General features: G+C 39.3%; 1 protein-coding gene across 7 annotated transcripts in view; it reads left to right on the forward strand.

Moving 5' to 3' along the window:
- Positions 1-26,907, forward strand: part of LOC133549287 (unconventional myosin-IXa-like) — a 244,584-nt gene that overhangs the window by 174,776 nt on the left and 42,901 nt on the right. For all 7 annotated transcript variants that reach the window (XM_061894536.1, XM_061894538.1, XM_061894541.1 and 4 more), the window contains 11 exons: positions 1,987-2,108; positions 2,176-2,317; positions 12,981-13,176; positions 13,246-13,365; positions 16,010-16,085; positions 16,254-16,382; positions 19,739-19,778; positions 19,868-19,990; positions 21,014-21,094; positions 21,169-21,279; positions 22,697-22,819. In XM_061894536.1, the coding sequence (XP_061750520.1) occupies positions 1,987-2,108; positions 2,176-2,317; positions 12,981-13,176; positions 13,246-13,365; positions 16,010-16,085; positions 16,254-16,382; positions 19,739-19,778; positions 19,868-19,990; positions 21,014-21,094; positions 21,169-21,279; positions 22,697-22,819 (1,263 nt within the window). The remainder of the gene's footprint in view (positions 1-1,986; positions 2,109-2,175; positions 2,318-12,980; positions 13,177-13,245; positions 13,366-16,009; positions 16,086-16,253; positions 16,383-19,738; positions 19,779-19,867; positions 19,991-21,013; positions 21,095-21,168; positions 21,280-22,696; positions 22,820-26,907) is intronic.

Genomic DNA, 26,907 nt, shown 5'->3' on the forward strand with positions numbered 1-26,907 from the left:
GGTTTCAAAAAGTAAAATGTATGACTTTTTAAAACGGTGCTGTGTACACCAACGTAGGGAGAAGCACAGAGCACCAATAAACCTTAAAGGCACTGCCTTTGCGTGCCGGTTCAATCACATAATATATACGGCTTTTCACACACACAAGTGAATACAATGCATACTTGGTCAACAGCCATACAGGTCACACTGAGGGTGGCCGTATAAACAACTTTAACACTGTTACAAATATGCGCCGCACTGTGAACCCACACCAAACAAGAATGACAAACACATTTCGGGAGAACATCCGCACCGTAACACAACATAAACACAACAGAACAAATACCCAGAAGCCCTTGCAGCACTAACTCTTCCGGGACGCTACAATACACACCCTCGCTACCCTCTGCCCCACCAACCCTGCCCACCTCAACCTCATCATGCTCTCTCAGGGAGAGCATGTACCAAATTCCAAGCTGCTGTTTTGAGGCATGTTAGAAAAAATAATGCACTTTGTGACTTCAATAATAAATATGGCAGTGCCATGTTGGCATTTTTTCAAAACCTTGAGTTGATTTTTTGGGGACAACCTTGTTACATTGTTTAATGCATCCAGCGGGGCATCACAACAAAATTAGGCATAATAATGTGTTAATTGCACGACTGTATATATCGGTATCGGTTTATATCGGAATCGGAAATTAAGAGTTGGACAGTATCGGAATATCGTATATCAGCAAAAAAGCCATTATTTGACATCTCTAGTTTTAATAGTATTTTAGTATTTATTACATGTAACACAGAGAGTCTTGCATTTCAATTGTGTTGTATATGTACAATGACAATAAAGATCATTCATTCATTCATTCAGTTATTCAGTGATAAAAGGGAAAACAACTGAAAACACAAATAAATTGGTAGAAACCATAGAGAATAATAACTAATAGTAAACACAGGAGTAAAGAACTGACAGAAACATTGTATGATTTATGAATATACTGTATATGTTGGCTGTAGCGCAAGGAATTACTTTTTGTAATGTTCAATGCATATAGTATATAGTTTGATTCAAATATATACTAATGTGTTTGCATTTAAACATCTTCTAATTGAGTGTTGTCATGTTGTTGTTGTCTCAAAAAAGGCTCCAGTGGAAGCAAAGTATGGCTACCCTTTTCCAAAAAGTGATGCTGATATACATTGGCTTTGCTACTGACATGCTACTGATTAGCATTAGCGATTTCACGTGGCGATTTCAACACCTTCAAATTTGTTAATGAAAACATTACAATCAAACACACATTGTGGAATAAGTGCAATACTTAAGTTAAAAGTATCAATGATCGTCACACACACACTAGGTGTGGTGAAATGTGTCCTCTGCATTTGATCCATCCCCTTGTTGGCCCCCTGGGACGTGAGGGGAGCAGTGGCCACGCCCAAGAATCATTTTTTGTGATTTAACCCCTAATTCCAACCCTTAAATCTTACAGTAGTACCACTTTTTAGGGCGCAACAGACTGCAAAGACTGAACTGACTAAACACACCATAAACTGCCATCTAACGTCTTGGACTTGCAACTGGAATTGTAACTTAATGTCATACTTGCAAATGAGACTCAAAAATGTGGTAATAAAACAAGATATACTCTAACAACTGGTTAGCAGTTATCATAATCAGCTCGCTTTTAAAAATGTTGAGATTTTGTTATCAGAAATATTTACACAAAGGTACAGAAAATTGGTACCGTTGCGTATCGGTATCGATTGACAGGTACCAGGAATTGGTACCGTATCGGTTCAAATGTGAACGGTGAGTCATGGTTTGTCAGTTAGCAGTATTATTAAAAAATGACACTGTTGATTTCCACAAATAATAATAAAATTACCTCTTCTTATTCTTCTCCAGAGAAAAAAAGGGGTCATGATGTGCAAATCAATGAATGTTGTACGTACGAGAGTGTTTGCTTGGTTGACATGCTGCAACCTTGTCTGTCGGTGCAGGAGGAGTACCGAGCCGAGGGCATCACCTGGCACACCATCGACTACATCGACAATAGCTGCTGCATCAACCTCATCAGCAAGAAACCCACTGCCCTCTTCCACCTGCTGGACGAGGAGTGCAAGTACGCCAGCTTCTGGCTGCTGTGTTTGTCAGTGGCGTCGGGTTGTTTACAGTGATTTTGTGCGCAGCTTCCCTCAGGCCTCCAATCAGACCTTATTGGACAAGTTCAAGCGTCAGCATGAGGGAAACACCTACATCGAGTTTCCGGCCGTTATGGAACCCGCCTTTATCATCAGGCACTACGCCGGGAAAGTCAAGTACGGCGTCAAGGTGAGGCCCGCCGGTGACTCTCTTCTCTATTTGCCAATAGTGACAGGAATAAACACAATTAACACTATCTTATGAGCTTTACCAAGATGACTATGCTTAGATTTTTATTATTCAACTGTACTCTATCATACTTACACTTCTTTGCAACAGTCAGTTTCAGTTTATGAGGAAACATCTTCACAACCCCTTGGGCTAATCTAAAATGACTTCTGACTAAACAACACAATCCTTTCTCCCCGGGAGTGTGTTCTATATGATGTTCACAAACTAATCGTGTCTTTTTAACTACTCTTTTGTAAGTGAACAAATAGAACCAATTCCCACTTATGAGACGTTCGTTTGGGACCCGTTTTTTTATGCACGTGCAAGTTTAGCATCGGCAATAACCCACTCTGCACGCCCGAATGGCAACTGGACTAGTAAATGGGTCAGTCAATGGAAACTTAGCAGCACTTGAAATAACTTTTTTTGTTTGTAAAAAATATACTTTTACCTATATATATATATATGTGTGTGTGTGTGTGTGTGTGTAAAAAATATACTTTATATGTATGTATATAAATGTATATGTATATAAATATATATGTATATATATACTGTATGTATGTATGTATATATATATTTATATATATATATATATATATATGTATATATATATATGTGTATATATATGTATGTATATATATATTTATATATATATATATATATATATATATATATATATATATATATATATATATATATCCATCTATTTACAAACCCCGTTTCCATATGAGTTGGGAAATTGTGTAAATATAAACGGAATACAATGATTTGCTAATCATTTTCAACCCATATTCAGTTGAATATGCTACAAAGACAACATATTTGATGTTCAAACTGATAACCATTTTTTTTAGCAAATAATCATTAACTTTAGAATTTAATGCCAGCAACACGTGACAAAGAAGTTGGGAAAGGTGGCAATAAATACTGATGTAGTTGAGGAATGCTCATCAAACACTTATTTGGAACAATTGGGAACAGGTGGGTGCCATGATTGGGTGTAAAAACAGCTTCCCAAAAATGCTCAGTCTTTCACAAGAAATGATGGGGCGAGGTACACCCCTTTGTCCACAACTGCATGAGCAAATAGTCAAACGGTTTAAGAACAACATTTCTCAAAGTGCAATTGCAAGAAATTTAGGGATTTTAACATCTACGGTCCATAATTTCATCAAAAGTTTCAGAGAATCTGGAGAAATCACTCCACGGAAGCGGCATGGCCGGAAACCAACATTGAATGACCGTGAGCTTCGATCCCTCAGACGGCACTGTATCAAAAACCGACGTCAATCTCTAAAGGATATCACTACATGGGCTCAGGAACACTTCAGAAAACCACTGTCACTAAATACAGTTTGTCGCTACATCTGTAAGTGCAAGTTAAAGCTCAATTATGCAAAGCGAAAGCCATTTATCAACAACATCCAGAAACGCCGCCGGCTTCTCTGGGCCCGAGATCATCTAAGATGGACTGATGCAAAGTGGAAAAGTGTTCTGTGGTCTGACAAGTCCACATTTCAAATTGTTTTTGGAAATATTTGACATTGTGTCATCCGGACCAAAGGGGAAGCGAACCATCCAAGCTGCTATCGACGCAAAGTTTAAAAGCCAGCATCTGTGATGGTATGGGGGTGCATTAGTGTCCAAGGCATGGGTAAGTTACACATCTGTGAAGGCTCCATTAATGCTGAAATGTACATACATGTTTTGGATTAACATTTGCTGCCGTCTTTTTCATGGACGCCCCTGCTTATTTCAGCAAGACAATGCCAAGCCACATTCAGCACGTGTTACAACAGCGTGGCTTCATAAAAAAAGAGTGCGGGTACTTTCCTGTTCCGCCTGAAGTCCAGACCTGTCTCCCATCCAAAATGTGTGGCGCATTATGAAGCGTAAAATACGATAGCGGAGACCCCGGACTGTTGAACGACTGAAGCTCTACATAAAACAAGAATGGGAAAGAATTCCACTTCCAAAGGTTCAACAATTAGTTTCCTCAGCTCCCAAACATTTATTAATTGTTCTTAAAAGAAAAGGTGATGTAACACAGTGGTGAACATGCCCTTTCCCAACTACTTTGGCAAGTGTTGCAGCCATGAAATTCTAAATTAATTATTATTTGCGTGCGCATGTGTGTAAAAATATATATATGTACATGTGTGTAAAAAATATATTTTATTTTATTAGATTAGATTAGATTAGATGGTACTTTATTTATTCCGTCAGGAGAGTTCCTTCAGGAAAATTACAATTTATGTGTGTTTGTAAAATAATATATATATTTACATGTATTTTTATTTATTAAAATACATATATATTTATATTTTATGTATGAATGTATATATTTTTCTTTATTTTATTTTTTTATGTATTAGTTTTTTTTAAGTATTTTTTCAAATTCTGTTTATTTATTATTTTTGGATATAACTTTTTCTAAAGGGCACTAGTTCAAGCGTTCACGTACCAAGTATGGTAGTACAAATTTCATTCACATTTTCATTATGTCATAATTTGTATTGTTTTTTTTCTTCTTTTTTTTCTTTATGCATTAATGCATTTTTTTCTTACTTATTGTTTGTGTATGTTTTTCCCAATATTGTTGACGTGCACCTGGGGATAGGTTGATAGGCAACACTAAATTGTCCCTAGTGCAGGCCTGGGCAATTATTTTGACTCGGGGGGCCAAATTTTGAGACAACAATGTGTTTGGGGGCCGGTATATCTCTGTTTAAGAACACTAATAACAAACCTCACAAAAATGTCTGATTGAATGCTAAAAACGTTATGGACCGACCGCCTTAATAGTCGGAATGGAATTTTAAATGTGTTTACTGAATGAAACTCCCAGATTATACATGAAAATAAAGAATGTAGGATTTACAATATTAACTATGAACGATATAACACTGAATATTGACAACATATGAAGGTCACCTACCCTCTCGATTTTACAATCAAGCGAAACACAACGAAAATGCAACAAACACTGCGAAATATGAACGTAAAGGGTAAAAAAAAAAAACACCTACAATCTGATACATCACTAAGCTTTAGAACTTTGTTGTAAAAATCTCCTTCCGCGTCTGTCCCTGACACCCACATTTCAGGCTCTGGAGACACTCTGTGGAAACGCTCCCCACCCACACTGCTTGGTGCCTCGTCTGAGCTGCTGTGACTTAGATTACCGTAGTAACTATTATATCTTGCAAAAGTGTAGATTCCAACCATTGAAATACTTTGTATAGTTCAAGACTTACGGTCGTTTGAAAACATCACTGCACATTGTAATGGCAGCTACACTTTCCATCTTAAAGATCTAAAAAAAATTGTTTAGGGGAATGTCCAGCGGGCCAGATTGAAAAGCTTAACGGGCCGCATGTGGCCCCCGGGCATTAATTTACCCAGGTCTGCCCTAGTGTGTGAATGTGAGTGTGAATGTTGTCCATCTATGTTGGCCCTACGATGAGATGGCGACATCCGCCCGAATGCAGATGGGATAGGCTCCAGCTTCCCCCGTAACGCCTAAAGCAGTGGTTCTCAAATGGGGGTACACGTACCCCAGGGGGTACTTGAAGGTATGCCAAGGGGTACGTGAGATTTTTTAAAAATATTTTCAAAATAGCAACAATTCATAAATCTTTTATAAATATATTTATTGAATAATACTTCAACAAAATAAAAATGTAAGTTCATAAACTGTGAAACGGGAAATACAACATTGCAATATTCAGTGTTGACAGCTAGATTTTTTGTGGACATGTTCCATAAATATTGATGTTAAATATTTCTTTTTTTGTTAAGAAATGTTTTGAATTAGATGGATTTCTATTACAATCCTCAAAGAGGGCACTTTAAGTTGATGATTACTTCTTTGTGTAGAAATCTTTATTTATAATTGAATCGCTTGTTTATTTTTCAACAAGTTTTTAGTAATTTTTTATATCTTTTTTCCCAAATAGTTCAAGAAAGAACACTACACAAATGAGCAATATTTTGCACTGTTATACAATTTAATAAATCAGAAACTGATGACATAGTGCTGTATTTTATTTCTTTATCTCTATTTTTTTAACCAAAAATGCTTTGCTCTGATTAGGGGGTACTTGAATTTAAAAAATGTTCACAGGGGGTACATCACTGAAAAAAGGTTGAGAACCACTGCCCTAAAGGGACAAGCGGTAGGAAATGGATGGATGGATTTTCTTCATTTACGAGTGATATGACAGACAGATGATGTTTATCACCATATATAATCCATCTCTCTCTGTCTATCATATGTGAAATATTCTACCAGTATTGTCCATCTGAAAGTATATTTTCCCTCCTACTCTATCTTTTTTTTGCTCATTTTTCCAAAGCCTTTATGGAGCTCTTGCGGTGCAGTCGACCTACTTCCCCCCCCGCTCAATCTAATTCTCCCCCATCGCCTTCCAGCTGCGCTCTGATAAGAAGCACATGTGCTGGAAGGGCTCGGGTGTATTGTGGCGGGTCCGCATGATATTCATCCGGAGAGGTTGGATATGCCGCGCGCTGGAGAGGTGCCGGGTGTGACTCACTGTACGTGAGAGGAGGCTCTAAGGGTTTTGTACTTTCATCGTAGTGAGCCTTCAGGTAAATCATTTAGCTGCTTGGATACATGTGACAGTTGAAGAATCAGTGCCATTTTTTCTCAGAAAGGAATGTGAAAAACAATGATGGAACATGCTTTGTCAGTATCATGCTTCAAAGCACGCTTTGAAAAGCTGTGCACTATACAATGTGCTCATTGTAGCCATTAATAGTAACTTTCTCATTTTTATTAAAAAAAAAACAGAATCTGCACAAATTGTTGCGCTATTTTTTTTTTGTAGACTATTTTTTTTTGTCGATTATTTTTTTTATATGTTTTGCTCTTAAGTTAATGTTGCTGATCATTTTGAATTTGATCTTATTTATTGAGTTGATTTCATAACAGTTTTCAGTTCTACAAACCCCGTTTCCATAAGAGTAGGGAAATTGTGTTGAATGTAAATATAGACGGAGTACAATGATTTACAAATCCTTTTCAACCCATATTCAATTGAATGGACTTCAAAGACAAGATATTTGATGTTCAAACTTAAAAACTTTATTATTTTACGTCAACTTAGAATTTCATGGCTGCAACACGTGCCAAAGTAATTGGGAAAGGGCATGTTCACCACTGTGTTACATCACCTTTTCTTTTAACAGCACTCAATAAACGTTTGGGAACTGAGGAAACTAATTGTTGAAGCTTTGAAAGTGGAATTCTTTACCATTCTTGTTTTGTGTAGAGCTTCAGTCGTTCAACAGTCCGGGGTCTCCGCTGTCGTATTTTACGCTTCATAATGTGCCACACATTTTCGATGGGAAACAGGTCTGGACTGGAATCGGGCCAAGAAAGTACCCGCACTCTTCTTTTATGAAACCACGCTGTTGTAAAACGTGCTAAATGTGGCTTGGCACTGTCTTGCTGAAATAAGCAGGGGCGTCCATCAATCAATGTTTATTTATATAGCCCCAAATCACAAATGTCTCAAAGGACTGCACAAATCATTACGACTACAACATCCTCGGAAGAACCCACAAAAGGGCAAGGAAAACTCACACCCAGTGGGCAGAGAGAATTCACATCCAGTGGGACGCCAGTGACAATGCTGACTATGAGAAACCTTGGAGAGGACCTCAGATGTGGGCAACCCCCCCTCTCTAGGGGACCGAAAGTAATGGATGTCGAGCGGGTCTAACATGATACTGTGAAAGTTCAATCCATAGTGGCTCCAACACAGCCGCGAGAGTTCAGTTCAAGCGGATCCAAGACAGCAGCGAGAGTCCCGTCCACAGGAAACCATCTCAAGCGGATCAGCAGCGTAGAGACGTCCCCAACCGATACAGGCGAACGGTCCATCCTGGGTCCCGACGAGCGGTCCATCCTGGGTCTCGACTCTGGACAGCCAGTACTTCATCCATGGTCATCGGACCGGACCCCCTCCACAAGGGAGGGGGGGACATAGGAGAAAGAAAAGAAGCGGCAGATCAACTGGTCTAAAAAGGAGGTCTATTTAAAGGCTAGAGTATACAGATGAGTTTTAAGGTGAGACTTAAATGCTTCTACTGAGGTAGCATCTCGAACTGTTACCGGGAGGGCATTCCAGAGTACTGGAGCCCGAACGGAAAACGCTCTATAGCCCGCAGACTTTTTTTGGGCTCTAGGAATCACTAATAAGGCGAAGTCTTTTGAACGCAGATTTCTTGCCGGGACATACGGTACAATACAATCGGCAAGATAGGCTGGAGCTAGACCGTGTAGTATTTTATACGTAATTAGTAAAACCTTAAAGTCACATCTTAAGTGCACAGGAAGCCAGTGCAGGTGAGCCAGTACAGGCGTAATATGATCAAACTTTCTTGTTCTTGTCAAAAGTCTAGCAGCCGCATTTTGTACCAACTGTAATCTTTTAATGCTAGACATGGGGAGACCCGAAAATAATACGTTACAGTAATCGAGACGAGACGTAACAAACGCATGGATAATGATCTCGGCGTCTTTAGTGGACAAAATGGAGTGAATTTTAACAATATTACGGAGATGAAAGAAGGCCGTTTTAGTAACGCTTTTAATGTGTGACTCAAAGGAGAGAGTTGGGTCGAAGATAATACCCAGATTTTTTACAGAGTCACCTTGTTTTATTATTTGGTTGTCAAATGTTAAAGTTGTATTATTAAATAGAGGTCGGTGTCTAGCAGGACCGATAATCAGCATTTCCGTTTTTTTGGCATTAAGTTGCAAAAAGTTAGCGGACATCCATTGTTTAATTTCATTAAGACACGCTTCCAACTGACTACAGTCCGGCGTGTTGGTCAGCTTTAGGGGCATGTAGAGTTGGGTGTCATCAGCATAACAGTGAAAGCTAATACCGTATTTGCGTATGATGTCACCCAGCGGCAGCATGTAGATGCTGAAGAGTACAGGGCCAAGGACTGAACCCTGGGGAACTCCACACGTTACCTTAACATAGTCCGAGGTCACACTGTTATAGGAGACGCACTGCATCCTATCAGTAAGATAAGAGTTAAACCAAGACAGGGCTGAGTCTGACATACCAATTCGTGTTTTGATACGCTCTAATAAAATATTATGATCCACGGTATCGAAAGCAGCGCTAAGATCGAGGAGCAGCAACATAGATGACGCATCAGAGTCCATCGTTAGCAATAGATCATTTGTCAATTTTGCGAGGGCTGTCTCAGTCGAGTGATTTGCCCTGAAACCGGATTGAAAGGTTTCACATAAATTGTTAAACGCTAAGTGTTCATTTAGCTGCTCTGCAACAATTTTTTCGAGGATTTTCGAAATAAAGGGAAGGTGAGACACCGGTCGGTAGTTTACCATGAGGTCAGGATCGAGGTAAAAGATGGCGCTTAGATGGCAGCATATGTTGTTCCAAAACCTGTATGTACATTTCAGCATTAAGGGTGCCATCACAGATGTGTAAGTTACCCATGCCTTGGGCACTAATGCTCCCCTATACCATCACAGATGCTGGCTTTTGAACTTTGCGTCAATAACAGTCTGGATGGTTCGCTTCCCCTTTGGTCCGGATGTCGAATATTTCCAAAAACAATTTGAAATGTGGACTCGTCAAACCACAGAACACTTTTCCGCTTTGCATCAGTCCATCTTAAATGATCTCGGGCCCAGAGAAGCCGGTGGCGTTTCTGGATGTTGTTGATAAATGGCTTTCGCTTTGCATAGTAGAGCTTTAACTTGCACTTGCAGATGTAGCGACCAACTGTATTTAGTGACAGTGGTTTACTGAAGTGTTCCTGAGCCCATGTGGTGATATCCTTTAGAGATTGATGTCGGTTTTGATACAGTGCCGTTTGAGGGATCGAAGGTCACGGTCATTCAATGTTGGTTTCCGGCCATGCCGCTTACGTGGAGTGATTTTTCCCGATTCTCTGAACCTTTTGATGATATTATGGACCGTACATGTTGAAATCCCTAAATTTCTTGCAATTGTACTTTGAGAAATGTTGTTCTTAAACTGTTTGACTAATTGCTCACGCAGTTGTGGACAAAGGGGTGTACCTCGCTCCATCCTTTCTTGTGAAAGACTGAGCATTTTTTGGGAAGCTGTTTATATACCCAATCATGGCACCCACCTGTTCCCAATTAGCCTGCACACCTGTGGGGTGTTCCAAATAAGTGTTTGATGAGCATTCCTCAACTTTATCAGTATTTATTGCCATCTTTCCCAACTTCTTTGTCACGTTTGGCTGGCATCATGTTCTAAAGTTAATGATTATTTGCACAAAAAAAAAGTTTATCAAGTTTGAACATCAAATATGTTGTCTTTGTCGCATATTCAACTGAATATGGGTTGAAAATGATTAGCAAATCATTGTATTCCGTTTATATTTACATCTAACACAATTTCCCAACTCATATGGAAACGGGGTTTGGAGTCGGTCTAAATAGTTTTATTTATTTATTTTTTTATTACATTTTTTTTCACAATTCCGGCAAATTGATGCATGTTAACTCTTTTCTCTTGCAAACTAATAACAATGTTAATACTGTACTTAATTATATATATTTTTTCTTTGTTGTTATAAAGGTTACAATGTTATGCAGAGGTGTACTTCTAGCAATTCTATAGCCAAATTTTTTTACCTATATTTGTGGTGGAAAGTGGCGGGGCGTAACGGAAAATAATTGAGAAGCACTGGGTAAAGGACAAGGAAAAAATGTATTCCATCTGAATCGTGATTCTTATTTATTACTATTGACAATTTTCACGAATCTATTTTTTAAAAGACGTTTACTTAGGCCATCTCTGCGCTTACTTGCTGCACGTATAAGTCAGCAGCCAAGACAAGCTTTTATTTTGAAGTTAATGTGTGTCTTTATTACCAAATATTTTTTACACTGAATTGATACAACTAATTATATATTGTTGATTTTTTTTTTATTGATTTTTTTTTTTACATTATATTATGCTTACAATTTCTATTGAATAAAAATGTGTGTGTTTCAAAATTCAGTTTGTGAAAATACAGTGTTTTAATATTCAGTGTAAATAAAATTCAACGCAGAAATATTCGACCCGTGTCACATGACTTCGAACTCGACACCTCATTGGTTAGTGCTAAGGCGGTATCATTTGCTGCAGTCTTGATTTAGTCTTGACTTTTGAAGCAACAAATATTTTTTGTACTGAAAAAATTCAGTTACATAAAAGTTAAGTACCAATGATTGTCACACACATGAGGTCTGGTGAAATTAGTATCACAAACAGATGTTGTATTAAAGACAAAAATTAACCTCCATATTTTCTAACCTGGAACCAGTTTTATGTATTTAATACATATATATAATATCATTCATTGCGAGAATCAGATTTGAATAGAGAATTGGGTTGAATCAAGAATCGATTCTCAATCGAATTGTAACCCCAAGAATCAAAATCAAATTGAATCGTGAGTTGTAAGTTTCACGTCCCTATTAAAAAGTGCCAATAAGTGAACATACTTGGTCAACCAATTTTCTTGACCAAAGATTGACATCCAATGTGGTCATTTCTTTTAAAAAAATGTCACATGCCCACAAATGTAGTTAACTTCCTCATTGTCGCTAAGCCACAATATACAGTAAATACTGGATGGCAGTTTAGCCCACAAAACAACACAATTTTTACTTGTTAAATCCTTTTAAGAAACAAAAACAGACTTAGAGATAATACATATTGAATGAAAAACAATATGTTGGAACAGTGGTTCTCAAACTCACCACCTCAGAAAACACTTAACTCCGCAAGAACCACAATAATGACAAACATTAAAGTTAGTATATTTAATATTAGTGTCCACTGTAACATCAACGATGATACTCCATTTACCGACTTCTTTGGCGCACCACTAGATGGAGCATGTGTACCACTAGTGGTACTCCTACCACAGTTTGAGAATCACTGCATTAGAAAGTACAACAAACAAATTACAGAAGTTTAAGGGAGTGATCTAATAATAATGTACAGCATCTAAAGTGGATTTATACTTTTTCCAGCCGATTCTTCATCAAACACACCATCGACAGCTTCTTCATATTTTCATGGATAAATGTCAGCCATTCCGATTTTATTTTACGTAATTTGCTTCAGTATGGTACCCTTTTAGCCGCTTCTTCATCAAACACACCATCGACAGCTTCTTCATATTTTCATGGATAAATGTCAGCCATTCCGATTTTATTTTACGTAATTTGCTTCAGTATGGTACCCTTTTATTGCTTGTCGTGTTTTTCTTTCTTTAATTAAATGAATTGAATCATCCACTTCTTCTCAGTTCTTTCTAAAGGTTAGGAAAATTAAGTTATGTCTTGCTCGCTATAGTTAACGAGGTATCAAGTGAAACGCCCAAGGTTTTTGGTCGGCTCTTACGGGGTTCACTGTGACAGTCGCCATGCCTACTGGCGGTGGGGAGGGTCGTAGCTCGAACTTTTGCACTTAGCCAAGAGACAAAAAGCTGTGGGACCCGTAAGACGAGATAACACTGTATAATTCACTAATACTTATTATTGATGTTTGTTCAATTCCTGGTTGTCTGTTTGGTTCAGGACTTCCGAGAAAAGAACACGGACCACATGCGTCCGGACGTGGTGGCTCTGCTGAAGAGCAGCAAGAACGCCTTCATCTGCGGCCTGATGGGAATCGACCCCGTGGCGACGTTCCGCTGGGCCGTCTTGCGCGCCTACTTCAGGGCCCTGGTGGCTTTCAGGGAGGCCGGCCGCAGACACACGCACACGAAGACGGGTACGACGACGTGTACCCTAAAACCATTTGAAAGACGAGTGCGGTTTCACGGTTGTGCTTGGTTGTTAGGGAATGATGCCGCCGTCTCCTGTCCCGCCATCAAAACAGTCGACAGCTTCAGTTTCCTGCATCACCCGGTTCACCAGAGGAGCCTTGAGATCCTTCAGAGGTGTAAAGATGAGAAATACAGTACGTATCACAACGTTTATGGGGTGGAGGTTGGTTAAACAGTATGATGGCTACCTGGCCACCTCAATTGTTTCCAAACGGCGCTTGTAACAAGGCAGTAAAACGTCTGATCAAACAAAACAGAAGTCATCGTCATGGACCCACTAGCTGCGGACGCTAGCTCTCCAATCAGCTACACAGACTCAATAACTCCACCGTGACGTTTTGGTGAATTTACTGAGGAATTTGTGAAACTGAAACAATACAAAAAGAATGCCATTGTCAGTTAATAATACTAACACAGACTCGTAAACGTGTTAGCATATTAGCTCATGCTAACGACGATAGTGTCATTACCTCTAAAATAGCCCATACAAATATGTATGAAAACACTCCTACATGGGACTGTTTAGTAAGTTTAAATTTTTTTTTTGTTATATTGTAAATCTTGCAAATGTTGCTTTGGAGTGATTGATGAAGAATTCATCCGAGCAGAAACGCTATGGACGATTAGAAGACAGAATGGCACTTGTACTTCCGGTTCATAGCTTTAAACAGCAAGAAACACTGCAGTGAGTGAACTCGTCCAAAAACACAAACAATAACACAAAAATTAAGTGTCCTTGCATGTGTTTAATAAAAAAACATGTTTAAAAAGGTAAAAGTAGCAGCTTATAGTCTGGAATTTAGGGTAGATTCTTCTACATATTCTATTGACGCTACATTTTTATCTGATTGAGAACAATACTTTTGTCCAGCTCCTTTCTCTTCATCTGTTGAATGACTTTCATAAAATTGGCCCGCTTGGAGAGCTTTTGTCTCATGTGCTTTTTGAAATCCTTCGCCTTGTTAATGGACTTTATAACGGGATCGATGTCTGAGGTGAGCTCAAGTGCAAAAGTAACAATCCAAATGAATTCCAGCTTTGAGGCAGATGAACTGACATGGGGCCAGATCTACTAAATGTTAGCGTGTACTAAAAATGTTTCCACTACAAAGAGGCCTGGGGCCCACTCCAATATTTACACTGAATTAGTAGCCCTACTCTTGATTTTAATCATATTCAATAATTATATTTAACCTACCTTGCCAAACAATATGAAAGCATGTGTTAATCTCAAATGTTATTGTCAAGGCTTACTGTGAGTCAGGCGGATTACAAAAAAACAAGTAATCAATTATACTGCAAAAGAAGGGACTCATAAAAACTGCTGGAAAATTTATTTACATACAATTACGCAGTGCTAAAATATAAACATTATAATTAAATTAATTATTCATAGTAATTATAATGTTTTTTCTTAAATCAACTGTGTAAATGAAAATGCACTTTGGTCATAGTTTTTGCAATTAAAAAAACTTCCCTATGACTTGAGCTCCAGAGTTCTTCTGTTTGTTTGATATTGTCATTACTGCCACAAGTGGTGGGGAAGTGTATTACAACTAAGTAATTCCACGGCTTATATGGATCTCAGCTGAGAAACTAATCATTTTTTTCAGCCCTCACGGCCCAACAATGGGTCCCGGCCGTCTTCCAGCCTCGACAAAAGTCCATAATTTAGTTAAGGTTTGTACACTTTGTACACAATATAAAGTGATGTACAGTGCTGTTTATCAAACAAACATAACAAGGAGGTGATGGATCAACTATCTTTTTATTAACAAGCTGTGAGGCTTCCCCCTTGTGGTCTTCCTGACTGTAGTCGACCTCCTCGGGAGCCTGGTAGTCTGGTGTAAAAAAGTACTTTATTTGTGCGCACGCGCATCAACACAGCACACTGTTCTTGCAACTTTCCGGTCTCAATCTCTCCTGCTGTTCTCCTATGCTCTCCAGCGTGTGTCTCGCTCTGCTCTCTACCATGTGTCTCGCTCTAGCTCCAACTCCAATTACGTGTCTCAGGCCGGCTGCTGCTAATAAGGGCGACAGGTGATTAGATAACCAGTCCCAGCTGGGCAATCCACTCACCTGCCGCTGGCTTCGAGGCCGGTCCTTACACACCCTGCTCCACGGCAGGCCCGCAGACCATGCCTCCCTCCACACGAACAAAGCAATAAGCTGAAATGTCCTGCATGCGGTGCTCTGCCAATACACACACACACACACACACACACAGAAGTCCTTTTGGTGCCCTCACAAGTGAAATTTTTTTTCTTAACTTTAACAACCATATTGCTACAAAAATAAACATCAGATTTAAAGAAAAGTCAAATTTGCAAAGGAAGAGCTGACTAGAAAGCAGTACGGACAGAGGGAGAGAAGGGGCTCAGGTGGCTAGGGGGGCGGCACTGAACTAGAGGTAGTCTTCTCCTCCGCTGTGGAAAAAGTCTGCTTTGGCGTATTTTTCCAGAAATACCCAAGCTCATCACAAATAAAACTTGCTGTAGTATGAAGCCTGCTTGGTCGATTCTTCCACACTTAGGAGCGCTATTATTGTATTCTTCGCAAACTTTTTTTTTTTATCGCTTTTTTTTCACCTTTACAGTATTGTGTTTTCATAATCGTGAGAAGCCATACTTGAAATTTAAATAAAAATGTAATTAATTGTCCAGCCCTAGCAAATTTGGCTCTATCCAAAGACTGGTAAATCAAAAAGTTTGCAGATGGAGTGGTTCTTCAATCGAGGTTCCACTGTACTGTACTCAATATTCTTTCCTTCCCATTCAGGCATTACCAGGAAGAATCCCCGCACTCCTTTGTCAGATCTTCACGGCACCAACACAGCGAACGACAAAGCCAGCTGGTGCGTCTTGAACAGTCTAAACATAAATAATCCGCCTTCCTCGGCAGGAACAATGTCCTCTTATAAATCACCACATAGTTAGCGTGCAAGTCGCTTTGCTCCTTTTGCTTCCCTCAGCAAATCGAAAAAAGTAGTCATGTTTGACTGACGTAAGCTCCTCGTCTGCAGGGATGGCTGCAACGGTCGCAGTCCGAGGTCGGGCCGCCTGTCAGCAGGAAGTCCCGCCCTAGGAGAGGACGGCATCTTCATCAACTCGGCCAATAGCAAACTTCTGGAGCGAGCGCAAGGCATTTTAATGTGAGTGAAACGTAGAAGAGCACCCTCCTAAAAACATACACACTCCCCTTCCTGTTAACACCACCATGTTGCCATTATCTTCTTGTATTTCTCTATAATGTTTAATATTACATAATACAGTCCAAGTGGTTCCGGGCTTGACCGTGGTAAATACATTTTCAAGAAGTAGGACTCTATTATTTATAAATGAAATATTTTTACTGTTGGAGTATGAAAATACTGTTTGCAACCTTCTAAATACATTTTTAGAGCCCTGTAGACAGGAAATATCCCAAATATAGTCACCTTTACAGTCACTTTACTCAATATAGTACATATAGTATAGTACTTTGAGTGCATTTTACAGTAGTTGCTAGTAGTCCAGTCCTTCTCAATTATGTTCTCTTATGCCCCCTCCACTCTCTGTCTTGGCTATGATTAATTTGTATGACGCGTCCGTAAAATTGTTATATGTACACCTCTGCGTACTAGAGATGCGCGGACAGGCAATTATATCATCCGCAACCACATCACCAAAGTCGTCATCCACCTGCCGTCCATCCGAACCAACCGTTTTATCAGGACTGTACCCGCCCGCCGAAATATATCAGAGGTCGGCCGCCCGCCTTTACCACTCACAGAGCTATTTAAACCTGTTTCACAGAGTAATGAAGACAATTGGAGCCGCTAACGTTCTCGCGACTATCCAATAGCGTTCATCCTGATGACACGAATATAGGCGTGCTTTGAAGCCATTGCCTTAGACACCTTCAACAACATGTACGAACCGATTGTTGGTCCGGCAACATGTTGTGTGCAGCTTCCGCAATTACATGTACAAGATTGAAAAGCATACTGGGTGACACAGAGTACACTGATGGTTGTGAGATAAAAAACTTTAACACTTACTAATATGCGCCACGCTGTGAAGCCACACCACACAAGATTGACAAACACATTTCGGGAAAACATCCTCGCAGTAACACAAAATAAACGCAACACAACAAATACCCATAATCCTTTGTATCCGTGAAATTTCCTGAATATATTTTGCGCCCCCAACCCCGCCCACCTTCCGGACGCACGGAAGATGTCTAAAAAGGTTTGCTGCTAGCGGGGTGTATAAAATAGCCATGAATACAAAGGATTCTGGGTATTTTTTGTGTTGCATTTATGTTGTGTTACTGTAAGGATGTTCTCCCGAAATGTGTTTGTCGTTCTTAATTGGTGTGGCTTCACAGTGTGGCGCATATTACTAAGAGTTTTAAAATAGTTTTTATCACAACCATTTGTGTACTCTGTGTCACCCAGTATGCCTTGCAGTCGTGTGCGTGTTGCTGCGGAAGCCACACTCAACATGATGCTGGACTGACAAGCAGATTGTACATGTTGTACAAGGCGACAAAGCCAATGACTTCATAGCACGCCCTATTACTTATTATCTGGGTAACTGCCGGCAGTCATTCCAAGAGAATAATAGCATCTCCTATTATCTTCTTCGCTTTATGACACTGGTCTTAAATGGCTCTTTGAATGGCAAAGATCCCAGAACCATGTATATCAAATATTTCCGGATGGTTCAACCGCCACCCGCCCGAATCTAATTAAAATCTATTTTTTCGTCATGTCAACCGCCTGACCCGCGGTTTATCCGTGGACTCCGTGGATGAGATCGCAAACCGCGCATCTCTACTGCGTACATTCTATCCTTATTAACGTTGAAGAAAAAATAAATACAGATAAACTTAGAACAACGAATAACTTTAACACCGTTGTTTTTTAGTCTTTAACAGAAAGTATTTAAAGAAGTGCGTTCATGAATCCTTATTTAAACTACCATAAAAAAATGTTGGTAGACTTGAATCATTTGATACTGAAAAAGTAAATTAAATAAACTCAACAAATAGTAATACATTGTACTTGAATAAACAAAGTCATTATATTTATATTTGTTTAAATTAAAGTGAAAAAGTCAGAATTAATGGCAAAATGAGCACCTTTTGTATTGCAAAGCTTTTCGGAGAAGACAATGGGAGACACAAAACTCTTTGGAAATTTAAAAGGAAATAACATAGCATAACGTTTTTTTGGGGGGGTTTGTGCTATGTGTAAACTAGGGGTCTTAGAAACCCGGCCCGCGACTTTTACATGAATTCCGCTTGACAGCATTACACTTGTCAACCCTCCCAAATTTTCTGGGAGGTTCCCGAATTCTCAGCAACCATTCTCGCGAATATCTGCTGATGGTCACTCAGATGACAAAAATAAGGGCGTGCTATGATGCCACTGCTTTTGATGGCTTTTACAACATGTACAAACAGCTTGCCAGCCCAGTAACATAATGTGTGTGGCTTCCACAGATGGACGCACACGACTGCAAGCCGTAGTTGTTCAACAGCCATACAGGCCACACTGAAGGTTGTGATATAAACAACTTTAACACTCTTACTAATATGCACCACACTGTGAACCCACACCAAACAAGAATGACAAACACATTTCGGGAGAACATCCTCACAGTAACACAACATAAACGCAACACAACAAATACCCAGAATCCTTTGCATCCATGACTATTCCAGACTATATTATACACCCTGCGCCCCCGAGTGAAAATCGGAGAATGTTAGCCCCGAGTGATGTCCGAGCGAGGCACCAAAATCCGGAAACCCCCCAAAATAAATGGGGGGGTCGGCGATTATGCAGCTGAGCCACATCAGAGTCGGCAAAGAGCCGCATGCGACTCCGGAACCACGGGTTGCCTACCCTTGGTTTATATAGACGATCATATCTGCTGTACATATTTAATTTAGAGCAATGTGTGGGATACTTTTCTTGTTGCTTATTTGTATTTAACTTTGTTAAAAGTGTGGGTAGAATTTTATTAAACACAGTTTTTTTAAGTGATGTATCAATTTATCAGAGCTGTTTTTCTTTTTTATGGAGGAATGTAGTTAATCATAAAAATCGGGTTTGAATTGAGAATTGATTCTGAATTGAATTGCTATCACAAGAATCGAATCGAATCGTGTGGTGCCCAAAGATTCCCAGCCCTTGTGTCAAATAATAATGGTTATGTTGTTAGTTTATTTCATAAATGCATCCAATTACAATATGATACATCACATATTTGCAGTTTTCTCATTACAGCATGTCTACAAATGATTAGGAGGAAGCAGTGCTAATGATTATAAAAAACGTTTTTCTTTAATAGAAAAGCACATGGCTGTTTCTATTTAAAATCGTAAAATACTCATCAAAATACTTGAAACTTCCACTCAATTGGAATATTGATTTTTACACATAACTGTTCATCTCAACCAGGAAAGCTGCATTGAAATCTGATAATAAAATCATGATTAATCTCATTTGTTTAGGAGGAACAAGAACTGCAAGCTGAAGCCCACTCTGCCCAAGGTAGGACATCAGCATCACAACATTGCCTTCAAAGATGACGCTGCACTTATGATTTTAAACTGTTTTTATATTAATATACATATGGGTAGCACTTACTAGATGTGAAGTCTCTGCGCCACCTGAGCAGCGTGACGCTCCACGACCGCATCACCAAGTCCTTGCTTCACCTGCACAAGAAGAAGAAACCGCCCAGCATCAGCGCACAGTTCCAGGTCAGTCAGCGCTCTCTGGCGCCCCTTGCTGGAATCCCCTGGGAATGATTATACGCAAGGAAAGGAGGCTCATTTGCTCTTCACCTAGACCAGAGTTTTTTAACATTTTTTGAGCAAAGGCACATTTTTTGCGTTGAAAAAATCCAGAGGCCCACCACCAGCAGAAATCATTAAAAAACAAAACTCAGTTGACAGTAAAAAGTCATTGTTGCAATTATTGGATGTGAATTCAAACCGTAACCAAGCATGCATTTATATATCTCTTGTCTCAAAGTAAGTGTACTGTCACAACCTGTCACATCACGCCGTGACTTATTTGGAATTTTTTGCTGTTTTCCTGTGTGTAGTGTTTTAGTTCTTGTCTTGCGTTCCTATTTTGGTGGCTTTTTCTCTTTTTGATATTTTCCTGTGGCAGTTTCATGTCTTCCTTTGAGTGATATTTCCCGCATCTACTTTGTTTTAGCAATCAAGAATATTTCAGTTGTTTTTATCCTTCTTTGTGGGGACATTGTCGATTGTCAATGTCATGTTCGGATGTACAGTAAGTCTTTGCTGTCGTCCAGCATTCTGTTTTTGTTTACTTTGTAGCCAGTTCAGTTTTAGTTTCGTTCTGTATAGCCTTTCTTAAGCTTCAATGCTTCTTCTTCGGGGCACTCACCTTTTGTTAATTTTAGTTTAAGCATTAGATACATTTTTACCTGCACCCTGCCTCCTGCTGTTTCCAACATCCGCAAAACAATTAGCTACCGGCTGCCACCTACTGATTACAGTAGGCTGACACCTACTGAGTATTACACGGTTACTCTGCCGAGCTCTAGACAGTACCGACACTCAACAACAACACATAATTTGTAGACTATATCTACTGGTTTGCAAAAAATATTTTTACCCCAAATAGGGGAAATTAGATAATCTCCCACGGCACACCAGACAGTATCTCACGGCACACTCGTGTACCACGGCGCAGTGGTTGAAAAACACTGACCTAGACAACTGTGTGCGTGTGTGTGTGCGTGTTTGCAGGCTTCTCTCAGTAAGCTGATGGAGACTCTCAACCAATCAGAGCCGTACTTCGTCAAGTGCATTCGCTCCAACGCTGAGAAGGTAAAATCATTATTTTAATACTTTTATATTTCTTGCGGCAAAATAAAACCTGTTCTTGTTTCTGTCCTTGTCAGCTGCCTTTGCGATTTAATGACAGCTTGGTGCTCAGACAGCTTCGCTACACAGGCATGCTGGAGACCGTCCGGATCCGACAGTCGGGATACAGCATCAAGTACACCTTTCAGGTAACTTCTGTCAAGGATGTCGTTTTCACCTGTGTGGGTTGTTTTTTTTTATGAATTGTTAAGTTGTCCAAAACTGACATTTGTACTTCAGACTCATGTGGTTTTTAGTGGAGTTGAAAGGAACTCTGTGAACATAGTCCATCGACGCCAGGACTGCCTGTGAGGGTTTTACCACTTTGGTCCACTTTGGTCCACGTCCAGGGAATGATTAACAGTCTTGCTTCAGGAACTGTCCCAAATTATTTGAAGTAAGATAAAGAAACCAAATTGAGATCCCTCTATTCCGGTGGTTCTCAAAGGGGTGATACACGTGCTCCATCGAGTGGTACGCCAAAGAATCACCATGCATCCATCTTCTTCTAATTATCCGACGTCGGGTGGCGGGCGCAGAAGCCTAAGAAGAGAAGCCCAGACTTTCCTCTCCCCAGGCCAGCAAGGAGACATAGTCCCCCCAACATGTCCTAGGTTTTCCCCGTGGCCTCCTACCTCCCCACCTCGTCTGGTTCCTCTCGATGTGGAGGAGCAGCGGCTTTACTTTAAGCCCTTTGTAAATTACAGAGCTTCTCACCCTAACGCTAAGGGAGAGCCCCGCCACCCAACGGGAAAAACACATTTTGGCTGCTTGCATCCATGATTTTGTCCTTTATGTCATAACCCAAAGTTCATGACCATAAGTCAGGTTGGGAACAAAGATCGACCAGTAAATTGAGAGCTGAGCCGGATCCTTACCACAACTGATCGATACAGGATGCTTGCGGGACGGGCCATAGTTTGGGGACCACTGATCTACATCAACAATATGACTTGCCTGAGTAGCTGGACAGAAAGGAATTAAAAAATATATTATTTTTTTTCTATTATTTAAAATAGAGCGATTTTAGATTTTTTTAATCAATTAAGAATCGTTACAAAATTCAGATAAACCTTGATTTATCTGAAAAACAATTTTTTGAAACCCTTAGTTTTTATCATCTGTGACTTTTAGCAAAAATGTTTACTACATGTCTTAAAACATATTTTTACTCCTTGACTTTTTAACCAGTTTGAAAGTTGTGTAATCTTAGTCTGTTTCTGTTTCCTACACTAGACTGTCCTTAATTTTATCTTGTACTTAAATGTGTGTTTTTACTACATGTCTTAAAACATGTTTTTACTCATTGGCTTTTAAACCTGTTTGAAAGTTGTGTAATTTTAGTCTGTTTTTGTTTCTTGCACTAGACTGTCCTTAGTTTTATCCTTCGTTTAAATGTGTATTTTAACTACATGTCTCAAAACATAATTTTACTCATTGGCTTTTAAACCAGTTGGTATTGTTTCCCGTAAGCCAAATAATTATCAGTTAATCAAATCCTGCCTCGATTGAATGCTATGTGCAACACGCAACATCTAATCATGTGTCATTTCGGCTTCTTTTCAGGATTTTGTCTGCCACTTTCATGTGCTGCTGCCTCGCGGTACGAGCTCCACCAAGTCAGGCATCAGGGAGTTCTTCAGGCGGATCCACCTCCTGCCCGCTGGGTACCAAGTAGGCAACACAATGGTACGCAGCCTCTACCAACTCCTCATTGCGTCATCTTCTATTTACTGAAACAAGGTGCAGGACTTCCGCAAGGCTCAATTTGAGGTCCCATTCTTTTTAATCTTTATATGCTCCCTCTTGGGGATTTCATTAGGAGACACAGTAAAGTTTCCACCGATGGTACCCGGTTGTTCAGTGCTGTGTCTGCTGATGACCCAGGACCAATGTCAGACATTAAGTCGTGGATGGCAGTGAATTTCCTACAGCTCAACCAGGACAAAACTGAGCTTTTAGTTATAGGTCCTGAAGGCCACAAACAGAAACTTTTACCACAAATTACAATCCATTAAAAATCTGAACGGGATTTTTGACTCCAAGCAGACTTTTATGCCACATATTAAAAGTGTTACAAAAAAAGGCAGGAAATATTTCTATAACAAATAAAGCTAATTATGTTCTTTACCAAAAATCATTTGATTTTCTCTATTGCTTGCTAGTGCTACCATATTGGAGTTACTGGGTAGAAATATGGGGAAATAACTTTGAAAAGTACACTTCATTCAATAACCATGTTACAAAAGACTTCATTTAGAAAAATACATAATGTTGGCTATAGAGAACATACACATTCTCTATTTATTTAATCCAAAATACTGAAATTCAATGATTTGGTGCATTTGCGGATAGCTAAAATTATGTACAACGGTAACTTTCCCCTGCTACCCAAGAATGGACAACAGTTCTTCTCAACAAAAGAGGAGAAATATAACATTAGAGAAACATTTTTATGCACATACAACATTTAAAATGTTTTGCATATCAGTATGTGGAATTAAGTAAATAAATCAATGTACTAATATAATCCGATTTAAGAGGCTGTTCAAATGTTTTACAAAGTACAAGGAAGAAGAATTATGATGATACTAAGTGAAAACAAGATATTAATATTTTTAACTGAATAATAACAGATTTAACTATTTATTAAAATAAATTCTTTATTTAGAAATCATTGATGTTAATCATGGTACAAATGTCAACAGGATGTGAACATCCATCCATCCATTTCCTACCGCTTATCCCTTTAGGGATTGCGGGGGGTGCTGGAGCTTATCTCAGCTACAATCGGGTGGAAGACGGGTGTACCCTGGACAAGTCGCCACCACATCACAGGGCTAACATAGAAAGACAGACAACATTCACACTCACATTCACACACTAGGGTCAATTTATTGTTGCAAAAATGTGTAAGTAACTGCTATCAAATGGAAAGCGGGTAGGATTAATTGAAATGTTTGCTTCTTTTTACTCCTTTTCGAACTTGAAATAAAAAAAAAATGTGATGTATCATGTTTAACCCTTATGTGGTGTTCGGGTCTGTGGGACCCGTTTTCATTTATTATTTAAAGAAAATCGATACAATTGATTAATTGTTCAAACTGAGACTTACTGACTTTGCACATTTACTGTAAAGAACATATATCAGAATACATATTTAATGACCACACACCATACACCCCCCCTACACATTTCTATTACATATTAGATGTCCGGGTCCACTGGACCCGGGGCTAATAGAAATGTGGAAATTGATGTTCTGTGTACCACACACACACACACACACAGCAGGCCTAGGCAGAAGGAGGACAGAGTGTAGGAACACAGAACATCGGAGGGTCAAATGTGCGAGAAAATGAGAGCAGACAGTGATGACAAACAATGTTGCAACCTTGTGTGGGAACCGCAAGTGCAGACACACAATTTCATGGATGCAGAAACTGGCAGCCAAAATTTTCCCCGCAACGTTCATATTGTTGTTACTATACCAGCATTTGTGGGTCTGATGGAACCTTTGCATTTTGTGGTTTTTAATGCCTCACAGTTACACACTTGTATGTTAAAATACTGAACAGAAGTTTATTGGGATAAGGTAAAACATCTGTTCAGTATTTTAACATAAAAGTTTGATTGTGAGGCATTAAAAGCCACAAAATGCAACGGGTCCATCAGACCCACAAACGCTGGCTGAGTAACAACAATATGAACATTACACAAGGGTTAAACTGTATATATGTTTGCAATAACAATAATAATACATTTTATTTGGTATAGCGCTTTTCAGTATACTCAAAGACGCCTTACAGGATAAAAATTAAAATATAAAACAGTTCAAAGTAATAATACATAATACAGGAAATATAAAAGCAGTACATAGTAAAATACATGATAACACTGCACATTACAAGATGGGACATTACAAGACACAGAACACTAATCACAGGTTAACAGCAGATCTGAAGAGGTGTGTTATGAGAAGGCTTTTGAAGGTCGGAAGGTCTGAGCAGTCACGGATTGGTTTGGGGAGTTCTAGAGGGTGGGAGCAGCGATGGAGAAGGCTCTATCAAAAATAAACTATCAGAAATGAACTTCAACCAACCAACTAAACATCTTTAGAACAATCTGCCCATTTTTAACTGGGGTCATCAGGGGCGTGCTATTGCATGCTTTTATTTCCTGCCGCTTAGACTTTTGTAATCCTCTTTGGTCTTCCCCCCAAAAATATGAAAACTCTGCAATTATTACAAAACTCAGCTGCACGGGCGTGAGCACATTACATCAGTTTTAAAGTTGCTGCATTGGCCTACCATATGCTTCAAGGTTGATTTTTAAAGTTTTGTTATTGTTTTTTAATGTCTGAATGGCCTCACGCCCTCGTATCCCTGCGACCTGTTTTACCGAATCAACCCTCGCAACTCCTGAGGTTGTCGGGCCCCAAAAGTTGAACCTTACCCAACCAATACCAGAACAAAGACCCACAGTGAGGCAGCTTTTATTTTAGCCACTTTTGCCCCGCCTGCCAGAGAGCCCTCAGGACTGCAGAGAATGTTATTATTTGGAAGAAAAGAAATGGCGTTAAATTAAGACGTATCATTTTAATCTGGCTTTTTACTAATTATTTTAGTTGTTTTTTTTTGTATTGTTATTTTTATTGTATTTATTGCTATTAATACTTCTATTTTTCACAATGTTATTTTTGTAATATATTAATGTATTATTTATATTGCGTTTTTACTAGGAGTGGGCATACTAATGCCTTAATTACGCGTTAACTCATCAATCTATTAACACCGACAATTATTTTATCGCACATTTGCGTATGTTGTTTACATGCTTTTATTTTGTTAACGCCTTTTCTTAACAAGATGGCATCTCCCGGATGTACTTCGGCGTCGAGGGGCTCTTGGTAAATATGGAACATTTGGCAAAAATACCGGACAATTCTGCAAATTTCATGGCTGGTCACTCCGGGATCACTTACGACCGCCAGACAATTCTGAATGTGGATAGATCGGGCCGTTTTGGACTGAATGACACGTGCTTGCTAGACCGGCTAGCTAGCATGGGAATACTTTGCCGGCTACATCCAGCGGCCTGTGAAGCAGCGGAGTATATGTGTTGTCTGTCTATTTATGAATAATGCAGACGAGGAGTGTTGGCTGAGTTCTTAACGTTTGCTTTCAGAGCGTGCATATCACAACATACAAGAGGCTGTCATGGCAACACACAACCTATACCGGGCTACCGCGCATGCTCGTCACTCCTGTTGCATGCTGGGTAGGGTAGTTATTTTTTTCCCTGGCTCATAACATCACAAATAGTACCATGTATATGCGTTCAGTTTATCAAAGCACCAATCGGAAAATTCCCATCATATCAATTCCTAGATATGGTCATAATTATTTTAAGTGCACTACGCAGAATAAACACAACATTATTAATATTGCTACTACGGATAATTTGATCAAAAATTCCCTTAAACAGCCCACTACCTATAATATAGGTTTTTTTAAACATAAGACCCTGATTAAAAAAAAATGTTTCTGCTGTTACCTCAGAAATTGCCTGTTCAGATGTTATGATTGTGGCTCAGAGATTTGTATGTAGATTATATTTATTTTCCATAACAAACAGGATAACTTAAATACACTGGCAGTGGCAATAAGCTTAAATGTTTGTATTTACATTTTTTGAGTTGATTTTCATAAAATATGCTATTTAACTGCTACTGTTTAACAACGACTGATTTAAATTGTGTTTGCACAACAAATGTT

The sequence above is a fragment of the Nerophis ophidion genome, linkage group LG03 (assembly GCF_033978795.1).
Source record: "Nerophis ophidion isolate RoL-2023_Sa linkage group LG03, RoL_Noph_v1.0, whole genome shotgun sequence".
In the NCBI taxonomy this organism is placed as follows: domain Eukaryota; kingdom Metazoa; phylum Chordata; class Actinopteri; order Syngnathiformes; family Syngnathidae; genus Nerophis; species Nerophis ophidion.